Source organism: Ambystoma mexicanum, chromosome 13 (assembly GCF_040938575.1).
Source record: "Ambystoma mexicanum isolate Mex_15411 chromosome 13, UKY_AmexF1_1, whole genome shotgun sequence".
NCBI classification, from domain to species: Eukaryota; Metazoa; Chordata; class Amphibia; order Caudata; family Ambystomatidae; genus Ambystoma; species Ambystoma mexicanum.
The window spans coordinates 311391754-311415326 of record NC_090938.1 but is presented as its reverse complement, the minus strand read 5'-3'; the positions used below and the strand labels follow the sequence as shown (position 1 = coordinate 311415326).

General features: G+C 46.0%; 1 protein-coding gene across 3 annotated transcripts in view; it reads right to left on the bottom strand.

The window, feature by feature from the left end:
- Positions 1–23573, bottom strand: part of SLC12A6 (solute carrier family 12 member 6) — a 3180404-nt gene that overhangs the window by 2732529 nt on the left and 424302 nt on the right. For all 3 annotated transcript variants that reach the window (XM_069633764.1, XM_069633765.1, XM_069633766.1), the window contains one exon: positions 10367–10455. In XM_069633764.1, coding sequence (XP_069489865.1) covers positions 10367–10455 — 89 coding nt within the window. The remainder of the gene's footprint in view (positions 1–10366; positions 10456–23573) is intronic.

The window sequence follows — 23573 nt, the reverse complement described above, 5'->3', positions numbered from 1 at the left end:
AAGCGCCCCTACGCACCAAGATGGCGGTGGCCTGCGGGGCTACCTGCGCCTTCAAGTGAGAGGCGCGAACTCGGCTCCCAAATCAAGCAGTAATTGTGCTACTACACCCGCTGGAGGAGAACCTTTTTCCTGCGGCTGCGACCCGACCTCTGAGGGAAATCGGGGTCCGCAACATCGGAGGCGAGTGAGACAAGGAAGCGCCCCTGCACACCCAAGATGGCGGACTCTAACGCGACCTACGGCCCCTCTATGTGAATGACGAGACTGCGGTGCAGTTGAAGGGAAACTGTCTCCGCTTGCTCTTCCTGCAAGTCCCGGTCACCGCTACTAACCCCGATCCCGGCCACACTAGGATCGGCGCTGCGGATCCCGACAATCGAACGGGAGACGGGACTGGAGAGGCTAAAGGTAAAGCATCCCTCTGCCTCCCGAACCCACTAAGCCGGTTGCTCCCCTGGTCCTGGGAGTGAGCGGGGATCCCGGAACACAGTGACATAAGCACCGGCCGCATACGAAAGACTGGGCGCAGGAGACGGTACTCCACCGCGGCGCTCCTCCGCAAGGCCCATAACTGGGTTAAATTGGCTGGACCACACAACAGGCAGGTCGGGAGCGGCGGCTGGGACGGGGCCTCAGCTCCTCACACACAAAACGGGGAGTGACATAACAGATCCGATCATCTTCGTCACCCGCACTGATTGACAGAATTGCTGAAGGGGGGTGAAGCTACACTTGCACCCCCAACTTGCGCACTTCCCTGAACCGCTGCGGGACACACAGCTCACCACTACCTGAGATAACCTGACACTAAAGTCTAGGGATGCCTGGCTAGACACAACCTAACGTTTACCGGATAAGAGGCCAGCCCAGGGAGTGCAACGCAGAGCCGCCGCAACCACACAGGTGCCCATCGGACAGTGAAAGCCGCACGCTGCCCCTAAGGAAAGTGATGTCGCCACCCAAACCCAAATCCAAAACAACAACAATGGACTCTTTCACGACGGTAAGGCCCAAGCAGCTGCCGCATTCTGACTCCGCGGCTGACACCGGACCTTCGAATCGAGAAGCAGCGCCCGACGACACACAGGTCCTCCGGGCCAAAGCAGAGCTCCGCACCTCCATCGAAAACAGGATCTATGAAGTAAAATCGGACATGCAGCTTATGCGCCAGGACACCCGCAACCTAACGGAGAGAGTGAACACTAATGAAGCCGTCCTGCAAGAGAATGTAGAAAACACTACAGAACTGAAAGCGCAAGTCTGCGACCTAGAACAAAAAGTAGCGAGGCTGGACGCGTGCTCCGAGGATGCAGAAGGACGCGCTCGGCGCAACAATATCAGGATCCTAGGTGTTCCCGAAGACATGGAGGGCCCGGACCCGACAAACCTCATAGAGACAATGCTGCAGCAGGAGATTGGTGCGGGTAAACTCTCACAAGGTTTCTCGGTGGAGCGGGCCCACAGATCTCTTCAAAAGCGCCCACCACCAGGCTTGCACCCGCGACCGATTATAGCCAAGATCCTAAACTTCCGGGACAGGGAAATAATATTGAGGTATTCCCGGGAAGGCGGAGTGATTAAAAAGTAAGGCTCCACAATAGTCATGTATCCGGACTATACCCCTGCAGTGCAACGCGCCAGGAACTCCTTTATTCCAGTGAAGGCGAGATTGCGGACACTTAATCTTAAATATATGTTGCTCTACCCATCTCGCCTCAAAGTCCCTTATAAAGGAAAAGCAGTTTTTTTAGAATCCCCAGCGGCAGCAAACATGTGGCTCGAGCACAATAATCTGGCGGATGATGACGAGGAACCTCCTAAAACGGACAATAGATGATCAAGAAACTGGACTCACGAATACTGGCGTCAGACCCCACATTAAAGCACAATGCAGACTTCTAATTTGCACTTGTGGTCATAACACACAGATAGCTGTATCGGACAGGAGCACCGGACACCACAAGCGAACATGTTAATGGCCCACCCCTACGAGACATGTGCAGGTCATATTCCCGCACAATGCCCACGCCGGAAAGCCTGGAGAGGCTCAGAAAGCTTGGGAGCCCCTGAGCGCTGCACATTCATTGCAACTGCTGGGGGCAGTTTGCAGTTACACAGTCCGAACTACTTGTTTGTTGGACTGTTAGTTAACAAAGTTGACTGTTTAAGCTGCGTTTGTTGCCGCAGCAGTTTTGGTTTGACACTACAGTCTTCATACAGAACGAGGAACAAGGAACGGTGGCCAATAAATCGAAGACGCAAGAAACGAGGTGAGAGGGCGAGAGTCAAACGGAGCCCCCGGGGTGGGCGCCCTATGCATGGCAATGCAACTTACAATACTAACTTGGAATGTGAGAGGGTTGGGGTCCCATCTGCGCCGGAACAGGATCAGGTCCTATCTTCGCAGGAAGAAAGTAGACATTGCAATGCTCCAAGAGACTCGCCTCACAGTGGAGGACCAGTCAAGGCTACAGGAGCACTGGGGAGGTCAAGGACAGGGGGCCCCGTATTCCAAATTTGCTAGGGGAGTGTATACCTGGATTAACCCTGAGGTGCCCTTTCAGGTGTTAGGGACTGAAGCAGACACGGAGGGGAGATATTTGATACTGTGGGGAGTGCTTGAGCAAGTAGAAATCTGCCTAGCCAACACATACTTCCCAAACAATGGTATTCCGTCCTACCTTGCTAGGCTGCATATGAAACTGGCGCGACACAGAGACAGCCTTTACATATGGGGCGGGGATCTCAACTGTGTGAGGAATGGGAACCTAGATAGGTCCGAACCCCCGCTGGTGCAAACGGATAGGACCTCAAAGGTGCTGAACAACCTGCTGGAACAACTAGACCTTGCAGATGTCTGGAGGGAACACCACCCCACAGACAGGGGATACTCATATTACTCCTCCCCACACAACCTCCACACGAGAATCGACTACATGTTTATAGACAAAACACACCTAGCTCAGGTAGAATCGGTACAATATATGGGCAGATCGATCTCGGACCACTCTCCCCTGTTAATGCACTGGGCTCTGAAGGGCCCTAGACCCCCTATCCCGCTATGGCGAATGCCCACGGAGGCTCTGAAGGACTCAATATTTAAAGAGGAGCTGGGAGAAAAACTGGTAGAGTATGTCGCCAATAACAGTGGCAGTGTGGAACGCTGGAGCACGGTATGGGAGGCCCTGAAGGTGGTAACGAGGGGAGAAGTTATTGCCGGGACAGCGGGAGTCAGGAAAATGCTGAGGAGGGAATTGGAGGAGAGGGAGGAGGAAATAAGGCTGGGAGAAGCTAATAGCGCCGGAACTAGAGAGCAGGAGGAGCTTTTGCAGGAGGCACGGACGAATTGTCACCAGGCGTGGGGACAGCTAGCAAAATTTGATTACGCAACACGTACCACCAGAGCACACATAAACGGGGACAAACCAGGTAGGCTACTGGCCTGGCTATGTAGGCGAGAGCACCCAAAACACCCAGTGACCGCGATAAGAGATAAGAAGGGAGAAATAAGAACAACCCAACACTCAATAAACACCACATTTGCTGACTTCTACTCCACACTGTACACGCATGACACCCAAGTACCGCTGACAGACATACAAGACACCCTAGAAGAGATAGGACTCCCCAGGCTGAATGACCAACAACGAGACTCATTAGAAGAGGCTCTTACGCCTGAGGACATTACAGATGCTATTAGATCCCTGTCCACATGCAAGACCCCAGGAACGGACGGGCTCCCCCCCGGAGTTCTACAAAGCATACGAGACGACACTAACCTCACTACTACACGAGGTATTTCAGGAAGCCTACGAGATGGGAACCCTACCCAAGACCATGAGAGAGACGCTAATAATCCCGATACCCAAACCACACAAACCAACTGATGAATGCGACTCTTACCGACCGATAGCTATGCTAAATTATGACAGTAAAATACTGACCACTATCCTGGCCAAGAAATTATCCAAAGTGATAGGAAGTCTGGTCCATGAGGATCAGAATGGTTTTGTCCCTGGTCGCAACACAACTGCCAATCTGAGGAGACTACAGCAAATTATAGCACACACAGAAGGTGGCCAGGAGCACATGGCAGTATTGTCATTAGGCCATAAAGGCATTCGACTCCATCTACTGGGAGTGGCTGATAGAGGTGTTAAGGGAGTTCGGATTCGGGGAAGGATTTGTGCGCTGGATCAAGATACTGTACAATGATCCAACAGCCAGAGTAAAGACGGGCAAATGGGTATCAAGAGACTGGAACATACAAAGAGGCCCTAGACAGGGCTGTCCCCTTTCGCCCATGCTCTATATTTTGGGGCTGGAGCCAATCGCAATTTATATAAGGAAGCAATTCTGGGACGCTGGAATACGAGTGGGTAGGGGGCACCATGTTATCTCACTATATGCAGATGATGTCCTGATCTACCTGACAGACCCAAAAAACAATGCCCCTACAATCTTGGAAGTGCTAAACAACTTTGCTCGTTACTCGGGGATACACTTCAGCAGACAAAAATCTTGCATGTTTCCACTGGCGGGCTTGAGGGGGTAGGAGTAGACGACCTACCGCAGGTTGGGGTGAAGTGGCAGCCGGATATGTTCAAATACTTGGGGGTCAGGATCAGACATACACCTGAACTTATGCACAAACAGAACACACTGTCGGTAACTCAAGGGCTCCACAACTCGATGAAATTTTGGTCTAGGCTACCACTCTCAATGATGGGCAGGGCATCAATAACAAAAATGATCATACTGCCACGATACCTATACTTTTTCCAGACCATTTGTCACTACATCAGACCACCTTTTTTTCCGAAAATTAGAAGCCCAGATTAGAGACTTCATATGGGGAAAGGCACGTCACAGACTGGCACTGAATATTCTGACCCTTCCGTATGATGCAGGGGGCATACAGCTCCCGGACTTTGAAAGGTACTATCTGGCAGCCCAACTTAGTCAAGTTACCAAATGGCTGTCGGATGAGGTCACCAACGAAACCGGCCTACTGAGTGATATCGTCAAACCCATATACCTCAAAGAAATAATATGGGCGCCTCGGGATCGAGCCGATAGAGCCCCTACACTAGCCAAATTGGGCAGACAAGTATGGGAAAGAGTTAAAACCATCACACACTCGAGGAACCCTTACTCCCCGGAAATTCCATTGATGGCAGACATGAGAACGACACCAGCTGATGTTAATACACTTAGGCAATGGGAGGGACTGGGTATATACGCCTGGGGGGACATGTACGAGGATGGGGAATTTAGAGAGCTGGAATCACTGCATGAGATAGAGGGCCTACCTACGGGGCAATTTTTATGGTACCAGAAACTTAAACATGAGGCTAGGGTGAGATGGAATGACTGGCCAGAGGAACCAACAATGACCCCCCTAGTGACAGAGATGTATAACCTGAGCGACGGGTGGAGGCCAGTGTCGAGAATCTAGGTGCAGCTAAACGATAGGCCCAACCCCCGCGGTGCCACACTAAGGGCCAAATGGGAAACGGACACTGGCGAGGAGATCTCAGACAATGATTGGGGGAGAGCACTGCAATACCCAAAGGCAGTGTCCAGAAATGCCAGGTTCAGGCTAATCCAAATAAACGTCCTATATAGAACGTATATGTCCCCAAAAAGGGTAGCAAGCTTCAAACGGCAAGTGGAGGCGCACTGCCCATGGTGCACTAATGACGAAGCAGGCCTAATACACATGTTCTGGGGGTGTGCAAAAGTGGGCACCCTTTGGGCCAACATCAAACAGGCATGCATGAAGGGCGGAGTAAGCAGATATGAGTGGACAATGAAGGAATGTCTGCTGGGCATGTATCCCAGGTTAAGCAAAATAAAACACATTGTACGGGTGATGGACATGGCATGCATACTGGCAAAAAGGGAGATAGCAATGTCGTGGAAGTCAAAAAAACGCCCACAATACATGAGATGGAAGAGGGAAATGGAGCGATGGACGGCCGCAGAAACAGAAGCATGGGGTATAGGGATCGCCGGGGATGAGGGCGATACTAACGCTAAATTTGATGCATGGAAGGCCGTGGTGAGAGACATGTTCCTACCCTCCGATGACATGCCCCCGTGAACCAATTGGCGGGACAAGTAGCGCACAGCCACAGGAAGCGCCGGGCTCATGATGAAGAAAAGAGGGAGACGCGACACGAAGGGGAAGAAAGTCAACCCCACCCGCCCCCACCGAAAAAGACATGGACAGGCCACCAAGCGGATTCAAGATAACGAAGCCACTACAATCGTTCAACATGAAGACAGTTCAAGTTTGTCAAATGTTGTTGTTTTGTTTAGTTTGTTGTTACTTTTCAGGAACCAATCGAATACGTTTTGAAATTGTAAAATGGCGCAAGAAATCAGTGAGGGGAGGGAGATTGACACTGGTGTAATGCCAATTTCAAAATGCCAATAAAAATATTTTGAAATAAATCATCCCCATAAACCATGGCATCTAAACGAGGTGATCCTGAAAGACATAGCCCTCAGAGCAGGCCTTAAAGAATTACTTTCAGGAAAATGTTTCACCCGGAATAAACTGGGCCACTATCTGGGACGCTAGTAAAGCAGTTGTAAGGGGCGAATTCATCGCACACACAGCAAATTATATCAACAGACGAGAAAGGGTGAAGCGGGACATGGAAGCCAAAGTGACAGAGGTCGAGATGGAGTATAAAAATAGGGTCTCGCAAAAAGCATAGCGGGAATTTTAAAAAAGTTAGGGCGGCCCTGGAAGCCTATCTGGCGGACGAAACATCGCACCTCCTTGTGCGAACTAAACAATTTAAACTATATAAAAAGGGGGACAAAGCCAACCGATTCCTTGCAGCCAAATTAATGGCATAGTCCAACTTAAAAACCGGGAGGGAAACCTGGTGAGGGGGCAGGAGGAAATAGGTCGTCATACATTCATAATATACCTGAAAAGGGAGGACCTGGAGAAGGAGGCGCAAATAGCATTCCTAAACTGGCTAATCCTGCCGCAAATTAGCGATTCAGACATGCAAATGCTAGAAGCACCTATAACAGAGGAAGAAGTGGGGGAGGTTAGAGGGGCACTGAAAGGGAATAAATCCCCAGGCCCAGATGGGCTAAGCAATGCGTATTCCAAAACATTTAGAGCTACTCTAGTGGTCCCCCTAACGAGGATGTTTAATTCCATCCGGGATTCCGGGAGGACCTCCGGAGACATGAGTCCGCCGACCACAGTATTACTATTAAAACCGGATAGGGACCCGGTGGACTGTGCAAGTTATCGCCCCATATCGCTACTAAATAGGGACGCGAAAATCTACTCCACGGTATTGGCCTGAAGACTAGCAAGTGTCCTACCGGGTATAATTCATCCAGATCAAGCTGGCTTTGTGCAAGGGCGACACACATACAATAACATTCGTAGAGCTATAGACACAATCGATTGGGGACGGAAAACAGAACAGCGGTTCTCGGTACTGGCGCTGGATGCCTCCAGAGCCTTTGACATCCTACACTGGGGGGTTTTACAATTGACCCTTGAGAAGTTCGGGTGTGGTCCGATCTTCACCCGCATGGTGATGGCCAATTTTGTACTTCCATCTACACGACTAATGGTTAACGGGCGGCTCACAGATAGTATCCCCATCTGGAAGGGCACGAGGCAGGGGTGTCCACTATCGCCATTGATCTTTGCTATGGCCATGGAGCCGCTGGCGCAGAGGGCCCGCGATGGCCTGGGAATCCAAGGGGTGGAGGTAGGCGCGGGGTGATCTCAAAAGGGTATACACGCATATCATCGAAGTACTTTTCATCGTGGGACTTTTCATCGCCACTTTTTCATCGACCAAAACTCTTTTTTAAAAGAAATATTTTTTGTGGGGTGTTTTTTTGGGGTTGGGGTAAGATTATATAAGTAAGAAGGGGGGGGGTTTGGAGGGGGGAACCCTCCCCCCTTAAATTTTTTTTTTTAAAAAAAGTTTTGGTCGATGAAAAAGTGGCGATGAAAAGTCCCACGATGAAAAGTACTTCGACGATATAACGTAGAACCCTCAAAAGGTGACTCTCTATGCCGACGATGTCCTCAGGTTCCTGAAGGACACCGCACACTCACTTCCAAGGGCCATAGATCTGCTAGATGTGTTTGCGAGGGTCTCGGGTTTCCATGTCAATTACCCTAAATCTAAGGCACTTAACATTACAGAGATGGCAGAACAGGTGTCCGAGTGGGAGAATAGGTATCCGTTGAAATGGGAACAGAAAGCAGTAAAATATCTGGGAATACAGTTGACCCCCAAGTACAAAAGACTATACAGGAGCAATATTCCGGACCTACTGAAGGCACTGGCAGGAGACCTGAAGCGCTGGGATATGCAGGAACTGTCATGGTTGGCACGGATAAAGGCTGTTAAAATGACTTTGTACCTTAGGTTCTTATATGTGATAGGCCCTCTCCCAATACGCATCCCGGGCCCAGGGCTGCAAGGCTAAATTTGATATACTGGAATGTGAAAGATTCCATTATATCCAACTCAGACACTGGATATCTAACAGGAAGGTTCGGGAGGGGGCAACTCGGGATCCAGTAGGGTTGGAATTTACGAAAAAAGAAGGCCAGCCTGAAAAAGGGGTGTCGAAATTGTATCGCCTGATGGGGTCGGTAGACCCAGAAGAAACTCTTGCGTATATGCAAAGATGGGAAGCAGATGTGGGGAGGCTAATCTCTGGGGAGACCTGGAGCCATAGGGCTGCCAAAAGCTCCAAATGCTCTTCAATTCAAGAGGCGGCATACAAACTTTGTTTGAGGTGGTATATGACGCCAGCACTCCATTAGACCAGATTACTCCATGTCCTGCTGGAGAGGCTGCGGACAACCTGGGGATTTAATTCACGTGTGGTGGTCTTGCCCAGCGGCAGAGATATACTGGAAGGAGATCTTGAGCCATATCAGGGTGATAGTGGGAGCGCAACTGCCTTTTGATCCGGTGGTAGTCTTATTGGGGGAGGCAGTCGAGGGATGCTATGCGAACTCTGGGTCTAAAGCCAGATCACCCATATGCTGAGCGCTGCCAGAAGCACCCTGGCGGAAGCATGGAAGAACAAGCAAGGGCCGGTATTTGCCATGTGGTGGGTGAGACTATGGGGAGTGATGGCCATGGAAAAAGTGATGGAAATACCTGAATACTTGGATGCCAGTGCATGAATTCACAGATGACAAGGAGCAGATGTATTTCAAGCCTAAATTACCTTGCAAAATACCTGTTATCTGAAAGTGCAAACCTTGGGCCGAAAAGGCGACCCAGCCCGGAGGACACTCAGAAAAGCATAAAAATTGAGTATTCCACACAAATGTTTGGAAGTTCTGTTTTGGGGAGGTAAGGGGGGAGGCAGTTAACTGTCAAAATTCATGAGCAAATGGAACCCAAAGACTGGATCGAATAATAGGGAAAACATGGGCAAGGCTAATGTTTGCTACTCTCTAATGCATGCATGTCTGTAACTAATGCTCTTGAAAATTTAAAATTAAGTGTGTAAAAAAAAAATAATGCAGCCAGGAATCGCAACAATGTTTTTCCATACATTTGAAAAAAAAGTCTAAAAAAACCACATGCACATGAAATACATATACAAACGCATGCACAATTACTTATAAGTGAAGCATGCAAACAGTAAATTACCAAAATACATATAGTAGCGCATATGTGATAAATACGTGCCTAAAAATATACAGACGAGCATGCGAAACAAACTACAATAATTTACATTACATGCATAACATACACCATGCACACGTTCATACACAAATATTGTGTGCATGTATTTGTATAGGCTGTTGGAGCTTGTAGGAACTGTGGATCTCTGCGCTAGGTAGCGAGTCTGTGTTGGTGCTTGATGCTTGTTGGACTGGTTGTTTCATGCTGCCTGTATGTGGGTTTTCCAAAAGGACAGAGCTCCTGCAGTCCAAGTTCTGAGTATATAAAACCCAAAAAGAAAGTACTTGTACTGTGACACTGGGCATTTGTTTTCAAGAGGAGGGGCCTTGCCATAAAACATTTGAATAACAATGGTGTAGATTGATGGTACAGAGCACCTGTATGGTAATTCAGAGTATGAACTAAATATAATGTACTGTTGACTTCATGATGAACAGATTTATACTAAACACGTTTAAACTATGGAAGAATAAGAAAGCATTGGAACAGGAAACCAGGCCAAAAAGGTGGTGTCTGATGGAGAATCAATGATTGTTTGCATTTTATTGGCATGTGCAGCAGTGTATTGTGGTAAAGTGGCTCTGTGTGGTTTTCTCTGCTCCCAGCTCACTGGCCTAATCTTCAAACATATGGGCTTGTGAAGAGTTGCTCACCTCAAAAAGTGCCAGGTTGCGGTCATAGGATTCTTCTCCATCTTCATAGTTGTTGATGTACAGTCTGGAATCCTTTCCTGTGGGGTCTTCTGTAAAATGAGGAGTAAACAACTTAAGGAGCTGCATCAGGCCTAAAAGATGTTCAACTATAATTTAAATGTGCCTATGCACATTTAATCCATAAAACAGTTCTATCTTAATTCAATTGCAACTATCATTTTCACGCTAATTTAAATAGCTGGACAGTTCCTTTCATTCAATGGCTACCAGCTGATGAACTATGGGATTTCAAATGCTAATTCATTTTAACATCTCAGACCAAGTACATTTAGATACGCCCAATAAAATTTATCAAAACCTGGATTTTGTGTGCAAGGATGGCAGAATAACTTCATAACCTTAATGTGCTAGGATATTATGCATACATCTTCCTAAAAAAACAAATTGCGAGTAGCCAATCCACAAGGCACTTCAAAAAAGTAAAGTGCTGGAGCGTTGAACAGGACGAATCCAAGTAGCTGAAATTTGCACTTCTTTAGAAAATGTATCGTGCACGACCATGGAACTAGCAAAAAGCAGTCCATTCGAGTTTCCATTCATTCTCAAAATTATATTATATAGAACATAAAATGTAAAGTGCAAGATCATAGGACAGCATCTGATCATTCTCAAAGTGCTTAACCAAAATACATATGCACATACATATTAGCATTTAAAAGTTAGCTATATACACCACCTAATTTGTTTGTTTGTTTATTTATTTAGTATAGCGCGCAAAACCCAGAGGTAACAGGGCGCAACAGAGGTCAGGAAGATAGGATTACTTAAAAACTTGGTTACAGAATAAGATAGGCATGAGAAAAAGTGCATTGCATTTACAGTTACATTGTGTGGGATGTGCATATATACATATAGTTGAGCGAAGGCTTACAAATTTACATATTAATACTGTGCGTAGGGGCAGTTCGGTTGCATTTACATATTTACAAATTTAAGGCTGTGCATGGTAGTCAGGTTATAGCACTGGCATGATCAGATTAGATGGCAGGGTTAGTCGTGAGGATCATTGGCCCGCAGCTAAAAAAAAAAACACTGAATAAGATAGATGCTAGTTAAATAGAGCTTAAACCCCCAAGGGTGTGGTTGGTCCATGGTTGGCTATTCAATTTATAAACAAACCTCTAGTCAGGATAGGCAATACAGTAATTCGCAGCCTATAATCCACCCATACACATTCTGAATTTAAATGAAAACAAGTACAAACAAGCTAATTCTAGAGTAAGAACATTCTGGGTTAAATGGGTGCACAAAAATATAATAAAAATACAAAGTGATTTGCCAAAGATCTTACAGTAGCTTTGGCATTACAATGGCATGGGAGTAAACCTCACACCAACACCACCCATCAAGAGTACCCCTCCCATTTCACATTCAACTTTATTTAAAATGCACAATGAAATAAAAACTAACCTAAAATCAATAGGTTGTTTTGGTAAAGCACACAAATTCACTGAGGCAACTATACTTCAGGCTATTAAATCTAACCTTCCAGGTTCTGCAGAGAAAGTTGGCCTTTACATGATTACATGTTTGACTGGTTTAGAATAGGTGGTTGAAACAGGAGACACTGCCTCAAGCAAAGTTCTAAATCTCTTAATATATATATATATATATATTAGTCTTGTCTCAGATCATAAAGAGCAGAGAAAAGGCAAAAGGATTACAGTTTAAATCCTGGATGCATTACAACCACATCACCTCACAGATGATTGACCAAAGTTCAGAATTCCCAGAAGCAGCCCAAATTCTATTTAGAGATTACAAATTCAAAATCTATGTTGGCTCAATCAAGCCAATTAGATATTACACTTGTTCACATTACCCAAACTGCACTTTTAGATGTCAGGGAGTAGTTGCGGAGTCGCGACAATCATTAATCTTCTTTGCCGATAATGCCAGATCTTTCTGCAGCCATTTAAATTACTCTGCCATCAAGTCTTACATCAAAGGTTGAGTTCAGTCACTAGGGTGTCGAATTTGGTTTAGAATAGTTTAAATACTTTTGATCGATTGGCTCTTATTGTCTACACTTTGAGGGTATGCAAACTGATTTCCCCCCATGAAATACAGGGTCCCTGAGGGTTCCAACAGGTCTCTTATATGGTTTAATCTCTATGAAATTGTTTCATGATTTGCTTATATGAGTCTGCACAACAGCGAAAGCTGAAATCTACTTTGTACGCTTTCAGGTGCTTTTGAAAGAAAGGCATCTCAAATTCAATCTTGGATGCAACCAAACTATACAAGTCAAAATACAAACAAGATGGATCTCACCACTTTTACCCATCTTTTGCATCATAACTCCCTGCTGCCTTCCTCCTTTTATGCTCTCTTACAGTACACCTCAACATAAAAGCCTCCAGTCATCTTTGAACCCTACATGAATGGGACTGCCTACATTAAAGCAATTACCAGGAATACTTCATAATACCTTTAACTTTTCCACTGGATTCGCCTTTTTTGAATTCTGCCCACTAGTGCTATTGTATTATACAAGTTAGATTACTGCAATTATATGTTAATGGGCCTACCTGGGTCACATATTCTGTAACCCTAGATGCTACAGCTCGATTTGTTGCTAATATTCAGTTTAGAGCCCACATCACTCCCATTGTATATCATCTTTATTTACGATCTATTGCAGCCAGGATCAAATTCAAAGTGGCCCTCCTGGTTCACAGATGTTACTATGGGCCAGCCCCACCTTGCATCGCTAATAGATGGGAGTAAATATGTTCCCAACCTTTCTTTGCGTTCATAAAATGCGCTTCTCTTTATTCTGCTGAGTTTAAAATGAAACTCTGCTGAAGGTAGAAGTTTCACCATTTTAGGATCCAAAATATGGAATGATAAAGGCTGAACCTAATGTCATGCAACTTATAAAAAAAAAAAAAAACTTCTGAACATCTAACTTTAGTTCCTTCTAGGTTTCTTAGCTGCTTTCTGGAACGGGTTCCTCCAGTTGTTCCTACTAGCGCTTTAATACCTTTGAGTTATCAGTGCTTTATTCATTTTACATAACAGCAAGATATAATTCACAATCCGGTTAAGTTTTCTTCGCATAAGCCACCAAGAACTGAGCATGTGTAATTGACAGATACAAGGCTTGGTCCTTAATGCATTACCAATATTTAGGTTTAAGCTCAATAACATTACATTTAAGTAAAATCATCAGGAAAAACTAGCTTTCAAATAGCTTTAACTCGTCATTGCCCGACATTTCAAGCAGGAATCCGTGTCATGGGCCTCCCCCAAACACCATAGGCACGAGCGATGCGGATCCATGATGGACATTCTGTGCACTTTTTAAAACCCGAACAAGGTGTAGTTGGGGTCAATGGCGAAGACATGTCGTCGATGATATTTTTGATTTTGATGAACTGCGTAGTAAGTAAATACTAACGAGGCGCTCGGAGTCGCCGAAACAAACATGTTTGCGGAAAAACGGAACTGAGGTCAACAGGCGCCACACGTGCTACTTATACACCTGATCACGTCACCCTCGACAGAGGCCTTCGAGGGACATTGACTCGACGTCATCGACACACGGTGCCCTCTGCCGAGAATTTTCTTTTTCTGAAAGCAGCCGAAGCTGGGCAAGATATCAAAGATGAGGAATATGTTGGAGGACACAATCCATTCAAAATCTGCGTTATTAACTCTTAATTCCCGAACCACACTATCCCGTCACATGCACATATTACTGCGCCCAAGAGGGAGGGCTTTACACTATGGGGAGGAGACTTCAACTGTGTTAGAGATGCGGCCCTTGACAGATCCTTCCCCTCCCCAAGAGGCCTTTCTCTAGCCACCAAAGCCCTGAATACCACCATAAAAGATCTGGACTTAGAAGTTAACTGGAGGGAACTACACCCAACGAGAAGATGCTCCTATTCTTCGCCCCATAACCTACATACTAGAATTGACTACCTTTTCACTGGTTCGGGGCACCTACCTGAACTCTGCAGCGTGGAATATCAGGGCCGCACAATGTCACATAATTCCTTCCCGGTGCGCTGAAAGAGGTCTTCAGGAGAGCGTTGTCAGAATACTAGGTCAGCTTCTTCGAACACAATGGTGGGAGCGTGGAAAGCTGGGACACCATCTGGGAATCAATGAAAGAAGTGACCCGGGGAGAGTTCATAGTTAGGGATGGGGGCATCGCCGAATGCTAAGGGAAGAAATGGAGGCAGCTGAGGAGATCAGAAAGCTTGAGGCCCAGCACCCACATTGTAGGGAGACAGAAGATCAACTGAAGGGTATTTGTTCCCGGTGCAATGAGGCGTGGGGTAGATGGTCTAATTTTGATTATGCCACACAGAAGTCCTGTGCACACATTGAGGAAGACAAACCTGGGAGATTACTAGCATGGCTATGTAGACACGAACACCCAAGGCCCCCGACTACACTACTGATGGATGGATGTGGGGCCCTGTAGAGGTCCTAACTGGCGATTAATGACACCTTTACCACATATTACACACAACTATATAGACATAACTCAATTCCTGAAGAGGACACATCCGAAGTAACGTCACTGATCCAGATCCCGATGCTGGCTGCAACCGAACAAACCACCCTAGATCAACCTACTACAGCAGAGGAAATAAGTGAGACAATTGCTTCTCTACCCACCTACAAGACGCCAGGCAATGACGGGCTCCCCCCGGAGTGCTACAATGAATATAAACACATCCAGGCTCCAGTACTCCTAAAGGTTTTCGAGGAAGCTTACGAAAAAAAGGCTCATTACCGGCAAACATGAGGGAGACTTTGGTCATACCCAAACCCGGGAAACCAATGGACGGGTGTGACTCATACCATCCTCTTGCTATACTGAATTATGACGTAAAAATACTCACTGGTTTAGCGGCACACTGTCATGATGCCTACCTCCAAGGTGTCAGACAAGACCCAGCTACCCCAGAGGCAGACATCATGTCTTCAAGAGAAGTCACAACAGCCTCAAGTAGGGGCTCTTTGGACTCAGTCCTGGCGCCTTTGGCGCCAGGCTCATATCGGGCCACAGTCCTGGCGCCATAGGCGCCAGGCTCATAAAAGGGGACTTTGTGTTAAAGGTGCTTAGTGTTAACTTACCTGATGCAGACCATGCTGCAACATCCAGGCCTTCTGAGACCTGAATGGGACTACTTTATCTTTGGAACTACTTAACCACACGGGTGTGGTCAGGGGAGGAATACATACCTGAGAGGAAGGATACATACCTGGAACTACTTTGAAGGCTATTTAAGCCACGCCCAAGCAGCAACTCACGCTTCGCGTTGTTCTGCATTTAGCAGCTGGACGCTCACCGTGTTTGCTCCTGCATTCTGTCTTCTGCCACTCCTGCCAGCATCCTGGAACACCTGCGAAGAGAAGAGAAGAGAAAAGGGTAAAGAAGAGTCCTTACCTGCTAAATCCGCATTCCGGAGACATCTCGCCGACGGTCCTGAAAAGGAAGACATTCATTTAAAAGCACATCGCATCGATCGCTGCAGCGCCGCATCTCACTCACCTGTACAAGGTACCACCACGTTCTACGGCGACATCTGGACTCGCAGCCACATCACCGCGCCTAGGGAGAAAAAGACAAGAATAAAGGTGAGAGGGGAAAGAAAACAAGGAAACCTTAATTTCCATTACAAAGCTTACCTGTTGGGTTATTCCAACTTCATTTCGGGTCGGTGCCGCATCCTGGCATTTCCGGACCCCGGCCCCTAAGGGGAAAAAGAGACATCAGCGTTAGAGGGCGCATGAAAAGACGTTACCCAACGCCCATTAAAGACTTACCTGATTTCTTCTGGATTGATCTTTGTTTCGGGTCAGTGCCGCATCCAGGCATTTCCGGACCCCGGCCCCTATGGGGAAAAAAGACATCAGCGTTAGTGAGCGCATTGATACAAGGACACAGAGAACTCTCATCAAGCTCACCAGAGTCATTCTTCGGTTCCACAGCTCTTCTCGGAATAGTTTCCGCACCTGAAAAAGAGACAACGAACAATTATTATTGCGGAATCATACTCATTAACAGAATCCTTACAGTACTATACCGGGAAAACAAAACTTGAACCCTCTACAACCAAAATCCCAGTGAAGTAACTGGATACAACGCGCCCCTGCATGAGAAGCAGGATGGAGAGCTCAACCTTTCAAACCCTAAGGTGAGACTTCACGTGGGGGTCGCAGGAGGGTTTCGTAGAGGGGTGAGAAGGGAGCGGGAGGCTTATCCTTTCTCCCGCAGATTAATACTCCCTTTTCACATACAGAAAGATATTCCTGCGAGCCAGACAAGCCAGATTCGAAGGTCCGGTCCAGTCCATCTTCCGGGTCCTGCGCTTCACCATAGGAGAAGCAACAACACTCCAAACCAGACCTGCGCCTCCGTGGGAGTCAGGTGAGCCTAACACACGCCTCCACAGGGTTATTCCCTCCCTGATACATATGGACCAAACTGGCTTCATGCCAAGTTGTAGCACCGCCCTGAACTTCCGTAGACTTCAACACATCGATCGAACAAACTCCCGAGCAGAACACTATGCAGTAGCATCTGTGTACACTACTAAAGCATTTGATTCGGTATACTGGGAGTGGCTGATCGCCTCGCTGCAGTGTTTTGGGTCGGGAGAAAACTTTGTCCGATAGGTGGTGCTGTTATACACCACACCAACAGCGTGAGTGAAGTCTGGTTGCTATGCATCAGGGATATGGAATATATGTCGGGGGATCACGACAGGGTTGCCCCCTTTCGCCCATGCTATACGTCAGGAATATATGAACGCTGGCATCATGATCAGCAGGTCCAGGCATTTTATATCCCTTTATGCCGATGAAGTTCTGCTCTACCTATGTGAACCACTGGATAACCTCCCCATGATACTTGAGGAACTGGATAGATTCGCTGAACTATCGGGGATCTCTTTGTAGACATAAATCCTGCCTCTTCCCCCTGGGTGGTCTTTGCAGAACAAAGGTAGCCGACTTGCCAGATCTGGACCTTCCTTGGGAGACAATCCTTTCGCTACTTAGGAATCAAAATTACACATACACCCGAGAGAACACACACACTTAGGGTGGTGGGTGGCCTTCAGAAATCCATGACCTTTTGGGCTTGGTTGCCATTATCAAATCATGAGCAGAATCGCCATTGGAAAAATTATGATCCTTCCCATGTTCCTCTACAATTTCATTAACGTCCATCACTAAATAGGGGTAGTCTTCTTCCATCAATTGGACTCTTTGATTAGAGACTTTAAGGGGTTCCGGTCACCGCAGACTGTCTCATGCAGTGCTCGGTCTGCCTTACTTAGACGGCGAGGCACAGCTGTCAAGGCTTGAGCTTTATTATTTGGCTGCTCGACTGAGCTTTGTCACAAAGTGGCTGGCTCTTTATCCCACATCAGAATCAGCTTTGCTTCAACACATGGCTGCCTAACTGCTGTATGGACTCCTTTCCTATACTGGTTAGACTAGGCAGGCAAGTATGAGCCAGAGCCCTGAAAATACTTAGGGTGGACCGACCTAACTCTCCCACTGTGCCAATAGCGGCCGATGTGTGCGCAAACAGGGTCGACCTGAGGGCCTTCCAATGTTGGGAGGAGTTTGGCGTATACACCTGGGGGGACTTATTTGAGAATGGTAGATTCTGGGACCTGGAACAACAATCGGCTCTTCCTATAGGACAATTTTTAAAATATAAAGTGGAGGCAAAGAGGCACGCCGTAGATGTAGTGGGTGGCCAGAGGAACCGGAATAAATACCACTCCTAGCTCTGATGTACATGTTGGAAGACGGCTAAAGGCCAGTATAGAGACTATATAGTTGCCTACTGAAAGACTAGCATTAGAAATCCTGACCTGAAACCTAGATTGGAAATGGACATGGGTTCTGTAATAACATGTGAAATGGGAATGTGTACTTGGCGTTCCAAAAAAAGTATCACGAAACGCCAGATTCAGGCTAATGCAAATCAATGTATTACACCACACCTACATGACCCACACCCCTCAGCAGGGTAGCTAAATTAAATAAAAATGCTCAGTCCACTTGTCCCTGGTGCTACCTGGATAATGCAGACCACATCCACATGTTCTGGAAATGTGTAAAAGTACAAATGTGTTGGTCTCATATTGAACAGGTTTGCGGGGGAGCCGGGGTCACTAGATTTGACTGGACCTCGAAGGAGTGTTTATTGGGCGCATACTCAAGACATAGCAAGCATAAACATGTTGTCAAGTTTATGGACTTGGCGTGTATAGAAGCGAAACAGAGGATTGCCATATCATGGAAATCCCTGAAAGGCCCTCAATTCAAATTATGGTTCTGTGTCTGACACCTGGTGAGAAGCTGAAACTGGGGGGTGGGCAAGGTCACTGTACTCCCATCAGGAAGGTACTGTTGAAATCTTCACTGCTTGGAAATCGCTAGTTTCCACCATGTTCCACCCATCAGATGACAAACCACCTTGAACCTCTCAGTAGCTCACTCAGGTTGCTGTACTTCAGACACACTAAATATTTATTTGCATAGCCCACACCCCACACTGTCCAAAACCCAGTTTTCAATCCACATATTTGGTTGCAATCCAGACCATGGTGCCTACTTAGTACAGAACCACAACATCATCATACTGTGATTAAGTCGGATATGTATGGCGAGTTTGTAACGGTTTTGCTGTCATATGTAAAAACAAATTCCATGGAATGTACAATGCTAAACTGACAACCGCTGTACCGTCGACTAAATTGATGCACTGTCACTGTGTACAATAAAGAAATTTAAAAATGAAATAAAAAAAGCTGCATCTATTGGCTTCAAAACTACAAAAAGAAACTCTCCAAATACTGTGCTTTATTTTTTAGGAACAGACCAAGGAATTAAAGGACATACAGACTGGTTATGGAAATACGTCTACAGCCAGCTAGAGAGCAATGTTAGGCTAGACCCATCTCTCTAATTTAATATACGCACATCCGATCCGTTTTGTATATACACTAGACATTTTACATAATAAAACACAGAAAACATAATACAAACATCCTAAATGTGTTAAAATGTCCACATTACATCCAAATAATAAATCATCAAAATGTCTCAACAGGATATAAAAACAGTGTAATAAATTTAGATCATTAAATCGGAGACATTCCAGTCTAAAAGTCCCTATGACAGTTCATCAAAAATCTTTCTCCACTTCAGATCAAATGTTAACATAAAAAATATAAGATGTATGTCATCACCTTTCATAAGTTGAAAGCAGATAAGACATATCTACGCAATCAAATTGTATTATATGATTTTACATATTTGTTTCTTATTAGTTTCAAACTCATACACTCAGCTAGTATATGTTCCAATGTTTCTAGCACATTCTCACCAAAGAGGTGACACATCTGGTCAGCTCTAGCTAGACCTACTTTTGGACCTCTAATTTCAAGGGTTTCACAGACAATGAATTTTAAATGTGTTTTTATTGGCATTTAAGCATTTTTTTACATTAACAATCCCCATCTGCTGAGTCTTCTCAACCTGCCAAGTGGCCAAAAGTGGAAATGTTGAAACTAGGAAAGATGGAAAGACAAAATCCTGGAACTTTTAACCAAGGTTACCTCAGATATAGCGTATATTAAAGCAAAACTGTTCGCTTCAGAGGAGAGATATACGGAGTTACCCACTAAGGTTGTCTATGGAGAACCATCTGACTTCAGTGGATGAAGGAGCACAAAGGATGGCTGAACAGATAAGGGATTTAAAGCTGCAAAATGAGAAATTAAGCCTCAAAATCTCTGAACAGGAACATTTTTCTAGGAGAAAAAATCTGGATAGCAGGATTTCCTGAAAATGCTGAGAGGAACTGCCCTGTGGATTTTCTGGAGAAGAACTTGATAAAGCTGCTTAAATTGGACCCCAAAATAACTCTTGAAATTGAAAGAGCGCATAGATCCTTTGGTCCAAAGACGGTCATGGGACAAAGACCAAGGCCCTTTATTATACAGTTCCTGAGATTTCCTGTAAAGGAATTGGTTCTTAAAGGAGCATGAGCAATGGGGGTTGGGGGGATCTTGCTTCGGGAGGGGGGGGGGTCACAAAATCCTGATTTTTGGTGACCTCAGCAGGGATATCCTTGAGTAGCGCAAGACTTTTAATTTGGCAAAAGAGAAAGCAAGGAATAAAAACTTAAAATACTACATGATTTATCCAGCAATTTATAGGGTGGTGACTGATGGACAGGTTCACTCTTTCAATGAGCATAAAGGAGCTGAAGCATTCCTATCTGATTTGGATAAAGAGCCTATGGAAGAATCAGCAGCTACATCTGGTCACAAAAACACCGGAAAAAAGAAGAGATAATTGTTTTCACCAGCTTCTGTTATGCCATTAATTTACATCTAGTGTTGTGTTTAAATGTGGTTTATGTTGAATATAGTTTATTCATACCTCTTGTTTTTTTTGTTTTTGGAAACGTTACATATTGGTAAAGTATTCGTTGGCAACTGCTTGCGTGTTTGCTTTTATTTGAAAGATCGATATGCAGGCAGTTTTGAGTAAAGGACCTCGTCGAATGTGAAGTGTGAGCACGTAATCCAGGAAGTTTCTTTGTTGATCATCCGGATGATAAACAGTAGTGCTGGAAGGGCCTGTATGAGGAGGAGAATGCGGTGCATTTTTGGGGAACTCGTGTGGGTCCCTCGATGTCAGAAGTTTTAATTCGAGGGATGACTTTTATGCAATGACTGCAGCAGTGAGTGGCGATTAAACAGCATGGGTACCGGGTGACTTGGAGCTTTCGCGCGGTTCGGGAAGGAATGTTGTGATAATAGATACATTGTATGCAGGCATTTTACTTGCCTACATTTGTCCAGCTTCAATATTAAACATGCATTTATATCACGGTTACACTGATCTCGTCAATCTGCATTTCGTGATGTGAGAGGGAATGAATGTGTACGCGCACAATATTCCAAGGAGTTACTGGTGCAAAACCATAATGAGATGTAATTAATATGGTTTGCTTGCATGGATTAGATCATTTGAGCTTTTATTTCTATCATGGGTACGCTAACTTTGCTAATATGCATTTCGTGATACGAGATGGAATGCATATATACACTTGTGCAACATTCTGGAAGTTAATGTTTCAGATGCAGGTCCTGAGCGCGGGCATAACCAAGAACGAGATGTATTTTATATGGTGTACTCAGCGTGAATTAGACCATTTGGGGCTCATTATGTAAAGGGTATGTGTTTATACTGTTTAGGCATGATTCTACCTTGGTTTTTGTTGTTTACTTCCTTTAAGTTTGGTATATTTTCTTTCAAACAAGATCTATGAGGAATAGCTGCTGAACGGGTGTCACACTGACCTGTGTCTCTGCAGGAGCGATGGACGAGCCTCCCTTGACCCAGAGTCTTCACTTCCCCTGCTTCACCCGTAGGAATACCTGTCAAATACAAGGTGTACACTCAGACCTGGATTCACCTGATTCCCCTGGGCCCTTCCCTTCTCTTTACTATATCCAGTGATGTCCCCCTATGGGCTTACCTTGATCTTTAGTAGGGTGTGCACTCCATCCTGCATTAGCAGGGGCGCGATTCACTCATGTGATTGGTGCCAATATCTGTAGGCTGAGTTCAGATGCCAAATGCTGTTTTATGCCTTCACAGCGAGGCAGTGTTTTCAAGGTGCCAGTTTCTTCACTGGCTAGAAAGTCCTTCCCACAAGTGAACGTTGCACTGCGAATGTTGTGTCCAAATTGTCCGTATTGTCTTTGTTTGCCGGGATTTTCATGGGGGAGCAGCACTGCGTGCAGAAGCTAGCTGCTGGTAGGTTGGCGCAGCGCCTTCAATTCGAGCGCGCCTGGTAATGTCTCTCCCTTTGTCTTGCAGGAGAAATTATGGGTATTAGCGCCTCGAGTTCAGGTTTAGCGCTACTGGAGACTTGGTGGTTGGGTAAGTATTCACGGAGGCTTTTGGTAAGTATGCACCGCGAGCGCAGTGAAATAAGTGTCTGCGTTATTGGGGCGAGCGCAATGAATAATGTCTTCTTTCTTTTGCAGGGGTTTGTGCACTCGTACAACTGACCTGGATTCCAGCGTTGCGGGAAGATTCTGTGAGTATGCGCAGCGTTACTGATGTGCGCATGCTAACGCAATTCTTCTTTGTTCTTACAGGTGCCGATGTAGAAGTCCCTTCTTGACTGGAGATTGCTGCGGCGTGGAGTAAGAACAGAGGTTCTTCCGGAGCAGGTAAGCTGAAGCAGAATGATCCGGAGCAGGTAAGCAGAAGTAAGATGTTCCGGAGCAGGTAAGCAGAAGCAGGATGATCCGGAGCAGGTAAGCAGAAGCAGGATGATCCGGAGCAGATAAGCAGAAGCAGGTAAGCTGAAGCCGGATGATCCGGAGCAGGTAAGCTGAAGCAGGATGATCCGGAGCAGGTAAGCAGAAGTAAGATGTTCCGGAGCAGGTAAGCAGAAGCAGGATGATCCGGAGCAGGTAAGCAGAAGCAGGATGATCCGGAGCAGATAAGCAGAAGCAGGTAAGCTGAAGCCGGATGATCCGGAGCAGGTAAGCTGAAGCAGGATGATCCGGAGCAGGTAAGCAGAAGCTGGCTGATTCAGAGCACGGCAAGTGTGTTGCTGATACAGCTCACAGTAAGCAACACGAAGCACTGGAAGATTCTTGGGTGTGGCTTATATAGCCAGCCACACCCAAACACTAGAGAGCTCAAGGATCATTATGCACTTCCTGTTTGGCAACAGGAAGTGGCAACCAGGAAGTTGCTACAAACACTAGGAAGGAATTAAAGGGAGGATTTGCTACGTGTTCTTTGTGTGCCTATGCCAGGCCTGCCAAGCCTCCACCCAGCTTGCCCCAACTACCTGCCTGATACCCATGACAACGGGTATGATGGGTGACTGAACGTGCATTTGGAAACGTGTGAGCAAAATTTATATAAAACTGTTTCATAGTAATCCTGCGGGAGTGGGTGGTTGGGACATTTGCGGGATGCTCTTCGAATTGTTGGTTAGGATACCCTGATACCATGCAGTTCGAAGGTGCGTTTACATGTATGAGCACTTATTGTCTTTATGTGACTAAGTATCCATTGCAAACAATGCTACATTTGTTTTATAAACGTCTTTGGGCAGAGG